This window comes from Octopus sinensis, linkage group LG12 (assembly GCF_006345805.1).
Source record: "Octopus sinensis linkage group LG12, ASM634580v1, whole genome shotgun sequence".
Taxonomy (NCBI): Eukaryota; Metazoa; Mollusca; class Cephalopoda; order Octopoda; family Octopodidae; genus Octopus; species Octopus sinensis.
The window spans coordinates 6,179,470-6,194,806 of NC_043008.1; the positions used below are offsets into that span (position 1 = coordinate 6,179,470).

Genomic DNA, 15,337 nt, shown 5'->3' on the forward strand with positions numbered 1-15,337 from the left:
TTTCCACATTTGTATGTATATATATCTATGTGTGTATACATACATACATATATACATGAGCATCAATCCTTCTTGCTACTTCCAGAATAATATGTTTGAATACACACACACACACACACACACGGTCAAGTAAATAAGGACAAGTCCACATCCGCAGTATTTGTTACATGTTTGTATAAAGAGAAGGACAAGTCTATAGACCAACCAACCAACCATATTTCTAGTAGTTGTAGCAGTATTAATAGTAAGCTGACAATAGATATTTATGGAATATGGACAATGCTGCACTGATGTCCTCCTAGCTGGCGCCAGCTTATTTACTATTCACCAAATTCACAAAGCTGAATCCAGCAATATCACTGTTTTATGATTGTTTATTGTGGAAGCATCATGTACCAGAAATATGCCAGGTTTAACAAACTCAGTGCTAAATGCTACCTCACACACACACACACAAACACAAAAACATATACACAGCTAATCAAAAAAAGTCTCTGTGGTAGCCTGCAAAACAAAGCAGTGAAATTTTTTCAGACATTCATCCTACTATCTTAAAGGTTATCTTGGACAATAGAGTTCCTAGTTTACAAAACGACAGGATAATATCACAGCTAAAGTACATTTGTTCTGAGATCAACTATGGCTAAACATGAAAACACTGTTGTAGAAAAGCAGATTGAGTTCAATCATTTGAATAATTCCTCAGTGGAAGGCGGCAAGCTGGCAGACTCATTAGCCATGCTGAGGAAAATGTTTAGCAGCATTTTGTCTGTCTTTACATTCAGGGTTCAAATCCTGCTAAGGTCGACTTTGCCTTTTATTCTTTCAGGGTCAATAAAAATTAGCACCAGTTAATCACAGGGGTTGATGTAACTGACTGTCCCCCAATCCCTTGCAATTGCTCACCTCGTGCCAAAATTTGAAACTAATATTTGCTCAGTGGTTTTGAGAAAACTTTGCAGTTGGTTTCAAAAATATTGAAGACAGAACATTGCAGAACAATACATGTGATATTTGCACAAGCTGTTAAAAACCAAATTTCCAATGAAGCAAGTTCTACACCACAACAATGACCATGTGTGGATGTCTGGAGATGGGCAACTGTTCCTCTATATTTCTGAAAACTTCTTTAGTTTCATCCCAAGTGCTGACTCTTGACTTAGAGCAGTGGTTCCCAAGCTTTTTCAGGGTGCCACAGCAAACAATAGAGTCTGTAAATTCTGAGCATTTAATATGAAGAAATATCTGAAATGCAGCAAGTTTGAAGACCTTGACTGGAATCACAGAACAAAACAGAAATTTTGAAAATTCTTCTCAGTGGAAATGGTTGCAAAGAATGACTGTATTCCATACAAGTAAAAGTATTATGAGTGAAAATAGGTTTTACTTCAACCATTTGAGGTCCAATAATTATAGACATAAGCAAGGTGGTAAGCTTGCAGAATCATCATTAGCATGCCCAGGTAAATTGCTAAGTGGCATTTCATCTGTCTTTATGTTCTGAGTTCAAATTCTGCAATGATTGACTTTGCCTTTCATCCCTTTCAGAGGTCAATAAAATCAGTACCAGTTGAGCGCTGGGGTCAATGTAATTGACTTAGCCTCTACTCTGAATTTGCTGGCCTTGTGCCAAAATTGGAAACCAATAATTATAGAGATAAATTATAAAAAATCTTCAGAAAGACATAATAATGTTCTGTAGTTCTATATTTGAGAGATGAGGAATTATGTACATTATTTACATTTGATGAATATTTGTCCTGGGGGAATTTTGAACCTGGGTTCACACTCCTAAAGTATTTTTCCGATGTTGTTATCATTATTATTATTCAGGTCACTGCCTGGCATCAAACTCAGAATCGTGGGGTTAGATGAAGGCTGGAGAGTACATCAGCCGAAACGTTGTGTTAATGACAAAAAAGATGAGGACAAATATCCATCAAATATAAATAATGTGTATAATCGGGACCCCCTTCGGTCACGACACTGACCATGGGATTGCACCTAGAAAGTTACCCTCTTAGTCACAAGTCTGGGCAAGGTGGTTTATGGAAGAACAGCAGTTGCCCATGCATACTGGCCTCACCTCTCCACGCCACCAGTGTTATCCAAGGGAAAGGCAAAGGGGCCGATACAGCTTGGCACCTGTGACGTCGCAACTCATTTCTACAGCTGAGTGAACTGGAGCAACGTGAAATAAAGTGTCTTGCTCAAGAACACATCATGCAGCCTGGTCCAGGAATCGATCTCACAACCTCACGATCGTAAGATCGATGCTCTAACCACTGAGCCATGCGCCTTCACAATGTGTATTATAAGTTCCTTTTTAATAGAACATTAATGTGTATAATAATGTTCTATTAAAAAGGAACTTGCGGACTTCTAAGAATTCAATACAAACTAACCTGTTTTGGGTTAGTGAAAAGTTGTTTTTCCAGAAACAATCTTTCAAATATAGATTCAGAAGTTCAAACACACACACACACACACACACAGATGTATGTAGTCACCTCTTTAGAAGTGAATCAAGATTTAAAACTGAATTAACTTGGCAAAGTGTCAAACAAGTGTGGTGTCTCTATGTAATTGTTTGGCTTGCTAGAAATAGCAACCAAATTTCACATCATATTCTAATGTTTCTACAAAAGGGAAGGATATATTAGATAAAGTATTCTGGGTCAAAGTATGTCTGTGTCTGCGAAGATCTAGAATTGTTATAACCAGAATATCTGATCAAAAGTGTGCTTCATTGGTTGGGAGGGTGGGTGACAGTTAAACAACAACAACAAAGGTGAAAAACAGACAAGAATCTCTTATTATCGAAACCCTACATTTACCAAAGAATTTCAAGAGTTCCTGGAAAACGTTTACTTATTTCAGTAAAAAAGACTGATTTCACAAAGAAGAAATGTTAAATTCCATATTTATACAAGACAGTAACCTTCTGGGTGACTAGAACTATAGAATTACACATTTAGCTTTGACTTTATTTCAAGGATATTTATCTAAAGATAATCAGGAAATATAAGCCAGAGAGAAACATCAAAGTTGAATTCAAATAACAGATTTTAAGCCAAATATTATATGAAAGAGTATGGAACTTATGTTTAGCAAATTTCCTCAGAAAACTTCTGCTAAGTAGAACCATTTCCTTGAAAAAGAACTTCATATGTAGTTAACCTGATTGTCTTCGTAATGTTACTTCTATCTTTTAATTGGAAATACTATCATCTTCCTCATAGTCAATGGAAAACCAATTAGATGGAGTAACTCTGCCTTACTGCCACATTACAAAGAAATATGGTCACGTTATATGCATTCAGTGTATGAACAATCATGCATGCGGTTACAAAATTATCTAAGTTATCAATAAAAATCATGGTACACGAAGAAACAAAAACAAAACAAGATGAAAACAGAAATACAAAGAATGTCAACCAGATGCTGAAGTTATATCAATGTTGTGCACATGACTGGCATTGTGCAGCATTGTGCTGCAGCATGCATGGCAACAAAGAAGCAAAGATTAACTTCAGTCATTTTTCTTTTCAAGCTCGCAGAGAAACTGAACGTTTGAAAAGATTGCGTGATAACAAAATCAGCTTCTTCAAATCTGATTGCATATCGTTATCCATAACATGGCAAATAATACACTCTGCATACACAGACTTTTTTTTTTTATTATTTTATAATATTTTATTTATAAACTTTTTGTTTGCCTTCTCTGCTTAAGTAAGATATATCTCAGCACTGTATAAAACAAAAAGCTCTCCATCTTTTTATTTTATTTTTTTTTTACCCCCCCACCCCTCAATGGTGAATCAAAGATTGTAATTAGCTAAAAGGGGCTTTCCCTATGACTTAATAAAAGATTTTTCTTTTTAAAAAAGATCTATATCTCATCGCCTTATACAAACAGATTACTTTGCTGAGGAAAGAATGCTACTTATTCCAACAAAATGATTACCATAACAATGGCAATCATTTTGCTGCTGATTGCTAATTCCATTTTGTTTGGAGAAAATATAATTTTCTGACAAAATAAGAAATTATAAAATAGCAGAACTATAACATTCGTCAGTTGAATTGCGGTTTTCAAAAGGAAAAGATAATTTTTTTTAATGAATTACTAATGATTGTTTTAACCTCTCGTGATTGAAAACAGAAAGCGGCAACATGGTAAGAAAGGAGCAGTTAGAATGGGCATCTGGTTACAGGCAGCAGCTCCCACAGTTTGATCAAATGTCTTCTTAGAATAGAATCTGAAAAATCTGGTTCTCAGACTAAAATCTCACAATTTCCCTCTCCTCTCCTCAAGGAACACACTTTATGAATATCTATAAATGGTGGTCAAGCATGACCTTCGTACTTTGAGTCTCACAGAGGTTATAACGAAAGACCGAGGCCTCTGGAGATATGCTGTGACTTCGAAGACCCGACAAATGAAGTGAGTTCATGGCTCGCAGGACGGCCTGCTGTGCTAACCTTGGATCGTAGAGTGACCCGCTGTTCTTGAGGAGACCTGTTGAGTCAAGTACGTCAACATCAAAATAAAAATTCAAATGGAAATTGTAGTTAAGACACCCGTGCTGGTGAGACGTAAAAAGCACCGTCCGAACGTGGCAGATGCCAGCGCCGCCTGACTGGCGTCCATGCTGGCGACACGTAAAAGCACTGTTTGCCAGCCTGCTCTGGCCCCTGTGCCAGTGGCACATAAAAAGCACCCACTACACTCATGGAGTGGTTGGCGTTAGGAAGGGCATCCAGCTGTAGTAACACTGCCAAATCAGACTAGAGCCTGGTGTAGCCTCCATTGCTTCCAGACCCCAGTAGAACCATCCAACCCATGCTAGCATGGAAAACGGACATTAAATGATGATGATGATGATGATGACCAGTGGGAGGGGAAGAAGATGAGGAGTTGTTAACTCTGTAGATGACATTTTCCTTCATCTGCTTTTGTGGGAAAAGGTAGCTTGCTTGAAATATTCATAACAAACATGACATTGCATGACTGTGGAAGTCGGAAACTAAAGGTGAAACATTTATGAAAGCTTGATGTGAATGTGAATTTAAGCCACACGAAAAGAGCAGTACATGAAAAATAACTGAGATTATGTGTGGAGAGAAGGTGGTTACAGGGGTATAGACTGTGGTTCTTAAATAAATGGCTTATATGAGGTGGGAGTAGTAAACAGTTTCCATTAACGATTTGATAAGCATTTCAAGACTTCCTCCACCTCTTATTTCTTTATTGCCTACAAGGGACTAAACACAGAGGGGACAAACAAGGACAGACAAAGGGATTAAGTCGATTACATCGACCCCAGTGCATAACTGGAACATAATTTATCGACCATGAAAGGATGAAAGGCAAAGTCGACCCCGGCAGAATTTGAACTCAGAACATAATGGCAGACGAAATACTGCTAAGCATTTTGCCCAGCATGCTAACGATTCTTATTTCTTTATTGCCCACAAGGGGCTAAACATGGAGGGGACAAACAAGGACACACAAAGGGATTAAGTAGATTACATCGACCCCAGTGCATAACTGGAACATAATTTATCGACCATGAAAGGATGAAAGGCAAAGTCGACCCCAGCAGAATTTGAACTCAGAACATAATGGCAGACGAAATACTGCTAAGCATTTTGCCCAGCATGCTAACGATTCTTATTTCTTTATTGCCCACAAGGGGCTAAACATGGAGGGGACAAACAAGGACAGACAAAGGGATTAAGTCGATTACATCGACCCTGGTGTGTAACTGGTACTTTATTTATTGACCCCAAAAGGATTAAAGGCAAAGTTGACCTCGGCGGAATTTGAACTTAGAACGTAATGGCAGGCGAAATACTGCTAAGCACTTTGCCTGGAGTGCTAATGTTCCTGCCAGCTCGCTCCCTTTGTCTCTTCCTCCACCTCTGCAAGAGAGCAGCAGAGGGATAAACCTTCTTGAAGGAATGCCATCAAGAACACACAAGAGTTGTTTGGTGAGAAATGTACCATATGTGAAAGACTAAGTCATGACATACAATTGTGAGTGGGGTTCTAAAAATATTGGTCTAAACTAATTACATGATGATGATGAAGGGCCTTAAAGAAGAGGTGATGTGTGGGGCTGTGAACCCATCGAATTCATGTCAACATGTAAAAAGGGATGTTAAAAGGGTAACAACAATGATGATGATGGTAATGACCTCTAAGCAGAAACTCATTTAATCTGTATCCTCTAAGTCAGTGGTTCCCAAAGTGGGTGGTACCGCCACTCCTCTGGTGTCGGTGGAAAGATCCAGGGAGCTGTGTGTATGTTTTTGACTTAGGGAGATGCAGCTTGAATAAACTGTATAATTCATTACTTGATACTTCTCAAAACAGTATTGAGAAAAACTAGTCTGATTGAGGTAAACCTGTCATAGTATACACCTTTGGCTAAATGAGGGATTCTGCTATGGTTTGGGTAGATTGTAGTCCCCAGTTTAGATGGACATTGATGACATCATAATAGAAATATCTCATTCTGTATTTATAGAGAATAAAATATATTCTAAAGCAAGAATTGATGTACTCTCTTTGAGGCCGAAGACAGAGGTAGGTACGAAATGATATTGATTTCTCATATCAATCAACACAGCTTATAAATATGTGAGGGCGATTAAGAAGATTTCATTAACATCAGTACAACATTTTATTTGTTCAAGTAAGTAGAATAATATTATAAATGCATAAAAGTTGGTGTGGGTAGAATTTGGTAGGAGAATATTGAGAGACAGTAAACACTGGAAGGTAATTAGCCATTTCAGCCAGTCCATAGATTTAGGTATGTGATTATATTAATCAAATTTCAATAAGTAGACAACATTCTTCAATATTGGTCTAATTCTGTCAGAAGAAAAGTGCATACATTCCTGGTTTTCACTTGCTACAATTCTCTCTAAATGTGGCTACACTGGAATATTTTCACCCTTTATTGTTTTGGTCACATATAAAACATTAACCCTTTAGTCTTCAGATTGCTCTGTCATATGCAATGCTTATCTATTCACATTGTTTTGAATTAATCATGCATTATCTTGTAGCTTTGAGATTTCGATGATATGGTTGTTTATTCTTAGGATGACATTATATGATAGGTGAGAGAGGCCAGATGTGGCCAGCTTGAACATAAAACAGAATATTTCGGCTGGATGTGGCCTGTTTAAATACATTAATACAAGCAGGAAATACTTTGGCAAAGTCATTAAAGATGTCAAGTATGTAAAAATGTGACCCAAAACCAGCTGACCTCTTCATCTTGCCAGTTACTGGATTTCTCCACTTATGAGGCTCATTGAGTAACTTTATACTCTGTCCTCTACAACGAGGAATTTTTCTCTAAAATCCTCAAAAGTAACAGCAAAAAAGGTTCAAAGTTTAACATTTCTGAGGCTGTGTACCACAACAGGAATGATTTACTGCTTCATCAGGACAGATGAAAACAAACATTAACAGCTGAATTTAACAAGGTAGCCTACATTAATTGCTGAGGTATTATCAAATTACACACAGAGTAGGGTCTATCAGATGAAAAATTTTGATTAGGTGAAATTTTTATGCAATATCCATTTAGGGTCGATAAATTAAGTACCAGTTGCATACTGAGGTCGATGTAATCGACTGGCTCCCTCCCCCAAAATTCCATGCCTTGTGCCTAGAGCAGAAAAGAATAGACACAGCCTCTCTTTGGGCTGTGCTTAAAATTAGACAAAAAGAGACGGGAACTTTCTCTAAAATCCAAACACTACAAGCAAGAGAGATAACTCTAGTTTTAAATGACTGAAATTTTTTGTAAGCGATGTTGTTGATGGTAACGAGAGTTGTCTTCAAAGCAATTCATGAAAGTCACAGATATTCTTCAGTGATATTCGGTTCTATCAGCAAAAAATCTATTTAGTTGGCGATACATTAAATTAGAGGGTGCCAGTGTTAAGCAGTGATGTGTATAAATTACAAGGTTTATCACCAGTTCAAATATGCCTGGGGCACATTCGAACCTGTAAGAAAGCCATTTACTGTATTTCGTCATGGAGAAAATTTTCTCACTCTAGACAGATTAAATTAGATTGAGCTGAAGAATCCTAGAAAAAAGCACACAAAAAAAAAAAGGCCTATTGTTCAAAATTAATCCTGAATCTATAAGAATAGTTGGTTAAATCTAATCTTATTCCTGAATAGCTACAAGTGATATTATATCATACACTCTGAGAAATTTAAAATGAAAGGAACCGAACTCAGCTGTGTTTGAATGTCATACCAAGAAGGGGGAAAATGAAGAGAAGCTTTTAACGCATGCATACTTTTCTTTTAATCCTTACAAAAATGATACAGAAGGATAAAAGAAAAGAGAATATAGAGATTTGACTATCAACACATTACTCTTTTACTCTTTTACTTGTTTCAGTCATTTGACTGCGGCCATGCTGGGGCACCGCCTTTAATCGAGCAACTCGAACCTGGGACTTATTCTTTTGTAAGCCCAGTACTTATTCTATCAGTCTCTTTTTGCCGAACCGCTAAGTAACGGGGACATAAACACACCAGCATCGGTTGTCAAGCAATGCTAGGGGGACAAACACATATATATATATACATATATACGACGGGCTTCTTTCAGTTTCCGTCTACCAAATCCACTCACAAGGCTTTGGTCGGCCCAAGGCTATAGTAGAAGACACTTGCCCAAGGTGCCACGCAGTGGGACTGAACCTGGAACCATGTGGTTGGTAAACAAGCTATTTACCCCACAGCCACTCCTGCACCTGTCGATACATTAAATATATTTCTTTACTACCCACAAGGGGCTAAACACAGAGGGGACAAACAAGGACAGACAAAGGGATTAAGTCGATTACATCGACCCCAGTGCGAAACTGGTACTTTATTTATTGACCCCGAAAGGATGAAAGGCAAAGTTGACCTTGGCGGAATTTGAACTCGGAACGTAACAATAGACGAAATACCGCTACGCATTTCACCCGGCACACTAACAATTCTGCCAGCTCACCGCCTTATCAATGCATTATATAACAAAGTAAAAGAGATGTTTCCGAGGTTTTTGGGTGGTGGAGTTCATCCATTAATCTTGGGTGTTTTAAGTCGCTAGGAGAACGTTGGTGTGATATAATCATTATGACAACAGCCTAGACATCCAATTATATACAATTATAAAAGATTGGAACTAAAAATATTGTGAATTTTCATTAATTATGGCAAACTTATAGAGTAAACAACAACAAAACAACCAACAACATACTAAATCAGTCTTCAGACAGAAACATACACACATATACGCAAACACATAAAGTTTACTAGATTCAAATAAGAAATCATTTAAAGTAACCATTCTGTTGATTAGTTTCCAAAAAAAAAATTATTAGACATATAATAAGTAAAGAATATAAAAAGTAAATGATGACAATAGCGAAGTAGAAAGTTAAAGCTACAAATTTTCCTTTATTACCAAAATGTGTGTGTAGTAAAGAACTCAAAATGGAGAATGGTGGCATTTGTATGATTTGCTAAGCTGGTAATTCTTATCGAAGACCTAAATTAAATTAGAATCTATGCAAAAAATTTGCCTGTCTCCTATCATCTACCCACACAGATTTTGCTAAATAAATTCTTGGTCACAGCATGAAGATATTATCTTTGAATAAAGAATTCTTGTTTGACCATAACCCAGCTGAGATCCAATTAATCTATAGCCAAAGATATAATCCCCCCTATACAAGGGGACACTGAAAAGTTCCTAGCTTTGGATAAAAGAAAATACAGGAGGTTTCTGGTTGGAGAAGAACTTCTTCCCTCTCCCACCGATCTCAGAGGACCTGTAGTACAACCCTTTTGTCTGACTAAACAATGAAAAAGAAATCTCCTTAAAAGCTATTTTAACCCTTTTATTACCCTATTTCTGTTGAGATGCTCTGTGCTTCTTTCAATTAATTTTAAAGATAATGTTTCTTCCAATTAACTTTAAATACAACAAAGAATTTACTAAAATAACTTGGTTATTATTAAGATAGTGTTAGGAACATAAATTGCGACTAAGGTTTAGTAGAAAATTTTAATTCAGAACTTTTGAAAACGAGACATTTATACTACAGAGCTAGAGGTGGTTTCAGGTGGGTTGGTATCAAAAGGGTTAATGTAAAGATTTAAAATCTGTTGTTAGTTCAAATAACCACCTAGAGGACTCTTCATTGGCTTGTGCCGCAGGAGTATATCAGCCCAAGTAGAACCAACTGCTATTATATAACAATCAAACTGTGCTACTTCAAGGTAGCTTTCCTCTTTATTGTACTGGAACATTTAAAGAGGAACCTGTGTTTTGGCTATGAATATGGCACAATGCTGGTGGAAGTATACAATTTATGGACCAGTTTGATGGGAAGTGATATCATATTGATATGAATCCCATAGCTCTTGAAGAAATGAAACCCCAACTGAAAATGTTGGGACCAACGCCTTAAATATTTCATGATTATAATATTTCACATTAATTTTTAACTCATATTTGATAAGAAGACAACTAAAGAAAGGCTGGCTGCATTGGAAGAGAAGCAGGAAAATATGAAGATGATGATGATGATGTATGCACGCACACATACATAGTGTGTTAATCTTTGCTGCCAGTAAATGGCTTCTCCCAAACCAACACACCTACATGTGGCCACACTCACTAACTGAATCCCTTACAGGCCTAAAATTTTGGGGGAGAGTGCCAGTCGATTAGATCAACTCCAGTATGCAACTGGTACTTAATTTATCAACCCTGAAAGGATGAAAGGCAAAGTTGACCTCGGCGGAATTTGAACCTTTTACACGATATTAAAACAGCGGCTAAAAATTTTCTGAAGCAGCACCCCCACTAATTTTATCTACGACCCACCACTGCTCCTTATGTCTGTGTGTCCCTGTCTCTCTTTCTCTGATGCATATATGCATTCACAGTGGAAGAAAGCAACAGTGGCAATGCTTCTCCAAATAAAGGTGAAAATAGTAAGTCTGTCTCTTTACGCTTTTACTTGTTTCAGTCATTTGACTGCGGCCATGCTGGAGCACCGCCTTTAGTCAAGCAAATCAACCCTAGGACTTATTCTTTGTAAGCCTACTACTTATTCTATTGGTCTCTTTTGCCGAACTGCTAAGTTATGGGGATGTAAACACATCAGCATCGGTTGTCAACACAGACACACAAACATATACACACACAAACATACATATATATATATATATATATATATACGATGGGCATCTTTCAGTTTCCGTCTACCAAATCCACTCACAAGGCATTGGTCGGCCCGAGGCTATAGTAGAAGACACTTGCCCAAGATGCCACGCAGTGGGACTGAACCCAGAACCATGTGGTTGGTAAGCAAGCTACTTACCACACAGCCATTCCTACGCCTGTGTCTGTTAATGATAGTTTAAAATTTTGAAAGAAGATCAATTTTGGGGGAGAGGGAGAGTCAATTACATTGACCACCCCCAGAGATCAACTGCTTTTTATTTTATTGATCCTGAACAGATGAAAAGCAAAGTCGACTTTGATAGAACTTGAGCTCAGAACGTAATCACAGATGACATACCACTATTTTGGTTGGCACGCTAAGCCTGTTAATATTAATGTGGATTGGCAGACTTGACAAAATTACCAGCTACAACCTTGCTGCTATTTGTTCCAATTCTTCATATTCTGAGTTTGAAACCCTGCCAAAGTCAAGCTTACCTTTCATCCTTCCAGGATCGGTAAAAATAAAATATTAGTCAAGTGCTGGGGTAGATCTAATATGCTGTACTACCCCTAATATTGGACCTTGTGCACTTGTTATAAACAATTATGATCAGCAGAATCAGTTGATGGACAGGCAAAAAGGGTTTTCCATTCTTCTCCATTCTTCCAGGATCAGTTAAATTCCAAGGCAATTTAATGTACACGATTTGTTGAGTTGCACCCAGGTAATTCTCATGTAGTGGTGAGTTGCAGCAGCTGTGTGGTAAGTAGCTTACTTACCAACCACATGGTTTCGGGTTCAGTCCCACTGTGTGGCACCTTGGGCAAGTGTCTTCTACTATGGCCTCGGGCCGACCAAAGCCTTGAGTGGATTTGGTAGACGGAAACTGAAAGAAGCCCGCCGTATATATGTATATATATATATATGTGTGTGTGTTTGTGTGTGTCTGTGTTTGTCCCCCTAGCATTGCTTGACAACCGATGCTGGTGTGTTTACGTTCCCCGTCACTTAGCGGTTCGGCAAGAGAGACCGATAGAATAAGTACTAGGCTTACAAAGAATAAATCCTGGGGTCGATTTGCTCGACTGAAAGGCGGTGCTCCAGCATGGCCGCAGTCAAATGACTGAAACAAATAAAAGAATAAAAAGAAAGTGTGTCTTGCCAAAGTAGATGTATTTACGTATCAATGCATACCTGTATGACGGAGTACTTAACGCAGAGACGGGTGGGAAATATTGTATCAACAACAGAGGAAACCTGATAAGACTGCATCAAGTGAAGACTTCTAAGTATCATTATACATCACCATTAACTCCTAGTACTACTGACAAGCTACTATAACTACTACTACTACTACTATACAATCTGAAATTAATACCCGTCGCTGGATAACCCCGGAATAGCCCTCACCAGACTTATAATCAGTGACCGTTTTCTGTTTTAATTCTACCCCGTATCTAATTAGTCCCGTATTATTTTATTGTGTTCTTTTTCTTCAAGATGCTAGGGTACAATCTGAATGCGATTTTGGCTACTATTTTCAGCAGGCCGAGCGTCCACATGTGTAAACATGCTGCTAACAAGTTACGTCAGTGAGACCCGTATACAAGTACACAGATGGTAAATGTGAAAATGTATTATTAATGCATGGGACACTAATCTTGCTATTAATAGGTTTTTGATTGGATTGTCACTTTGGTGAAATCCATAGCTGCAGATACAAGACAAAATATAAGTTTATTATTCGCGAGGAAAATACTTTTTTAAAGTTTAAAATTCCACTCAAACTTAAGCTTTCTGATGCGAAAAGAAAAAGTAATTTTAAACGGGAGATGATTATGTAGAGTTCTTGTTTTCTGACCTAATTTATATATTTATTCTTAGGACGACCAGTTATTTATATTCTTTCTTGTTTATCGTTTTCGTTGACCCACCACCACCAGATTTAACAATCTCTATGCACACAAACACACATTATTATTATTATTATTATTATTTTTAACCATACTGTCTCCTCTCTATTCCGGCAACATTTTCCTAATCCTTTCAACGGCCTGCATCTATCTATCTACAGGAACGTGTATTCTGAATTTACACACACATACACGCACACAGAGTTTGCTTTCTTTCTCGTTTCTAGAAACATTATCCCAGTTCGTGTTGCTGTTATTATGTATATTATAATAATTGTTAGATTTATTGATAGAATCGGTGAGCTGTTGATGTATGGATATTTGAGAGAGAGAGAAGGAAGTTGTTGAAGACGAAATGTAAGAAGGGAGAATAGCCACCAACCGTTTCCTTACTTCGACCTTCCGTCTACAAAGCTTTCAGATAACAACACACAAAATAATAATAATAATTAATGATAAATAAATAACGGTACCATTTTCTTTATATCACATCAATACTATTGTCATTAGCAAGCAAATGAATATGACCATATTAATATTAATTAACCACCCGTCTCTATATTACAGACACCAATAACTCAAGCACCTTCCGCAGACAAACACAATAACAAAATCAGTTGAATAATATAGTCTAAATTAAGTAGTTTGTTAATTTCTTTTTTTGAAGATATCCATAAATGTAGAAAGAGAAATAAATAAAAAGTGATACTTACATGGTTTAGATACTCCATCTGCAAGAGAAAACAAAGAAGCGATTATCAGAACATGTTGACAACAAGCGGGCACTGGCAAAATCTTTGTTTTCTCCATGGTTAAATAATAATAATTTCTTGTCGACCCTTTTCTCTTCACATTGGTCGGTGTCACCCACAACTTTCAAACTAACAAACATAAAGTGGGCTACTACAACTTTCCTGTCGTTGATTTCGTTCTGTAACCCACTTGGTGTTTTCCTCCCTCACACAGGACCCATGACGGGAACTCCGTCGTCGTCCTAAGGCAGAAAAACCACTGAAAACTGTTCATCTAAATATATATATATGCATATATATATTATATATAATTAGATATCTAAATGTACACTCACACACAGGAACACACATGCACTGACATATGCATACGTGTGTGTGTGTGTATAAAAATGTGCATGTGTAAATAAATATAAGTCTATTTATACATATCAATAATACTCTTAATGTGGGTTGCCGTCAATTACGACGACACTCTACGCACACGTACACACATTATATATATATATATATATATGTGTGTGTTTGTGTATATTTACCATCCCACATAAATATCATTAGTGTTGTGGAATGGTGTTATCTTTGTTTCTTTCTTTCTTTCACTTTCTCTGTCTGTCTGTCACTCTCTCTCTCTGTGGTGGGGGAGGAGGTTTAAAAAGCAGATGGCACTCCGTCTCCCTTACTCTGTCTAGTCCCTCCCTCTCACTCATCTTCCTTACTCTGTCTCGTCCCTCACTCATCTCCCTCACTCTGTCTCGTCCCTCACTCAGTCACTCTCTCTCTCTCTCTCACTCTCTCTCTCTCTCTCCTCCAGTCCGCTAATGATGACGTTGCTGGGTCGGCAGAAACAGCAGCCGAAATCGAAGGCGCTGCTATTTTCTGTCTCTCTCTGTCGACTCCACTCAACTAATTCTCTTATTATTATTATTGTTGTTCTTACTCATCTTAAGAGAAGTTTACTTGATTTGTTTTGCGGCTTAACTTTACAAGTCTGATGTTTTTGTTTTGGTACCGTTGGAAATTGGTATAACAAACATTGGCAAATAGTAAATTCTTAAAACACCCCCACACACACATCCACGCACTTAATTGTGCGTCACTTAATGATAGTGATTCTGGTGCATGAGCCAAAAATGTTGCAGAATAATATCCCATCCCATTTAAACGTGGATGTTCTATTAGAACAAACTTTTACTGCGGTAGTTACCATGAGAGAAACTCTTACATTGAGTCTTTTGTGGATTGCCTTTTGTTGCATTTTGCACCAAAAAGCCAGAATGAGAATTTTTCTCATGATATCCAACCACAGTAAAGTTTGTTCCGACAGAACATTCACGTTTAAGAAAGGATAGATATTACCTTTCGGTATTTATATTATCTGTCTCTAATATGTTAAAG

At 37.5% G+C, this 15,337-nt stretch overlaps 1 protein-coding gene across 1 annotated transcript in view; it reads right to left on the reverse strand.

Annotated features, from left to right (window-relative positions):
* Positions 1 to 15,337, reverse strand: part of LOC115217811 (hemicentin-1) — a 342,388-nt gene that overhangs the window by 224,763 nt on the left and 102,288 nt on the right. Inside the window, exon 4 of the mRNA XM_036508071.1 lies at positions 13,904 to 13,921. Within this exon, the coding sequence (XP_036363964.1) occupies positions 13,904 to 13,921 (18 nt within the window). The remainder of the gene's footprint in view (positions 1 to 13,903; positions 13,922 to 15,337) is intronic.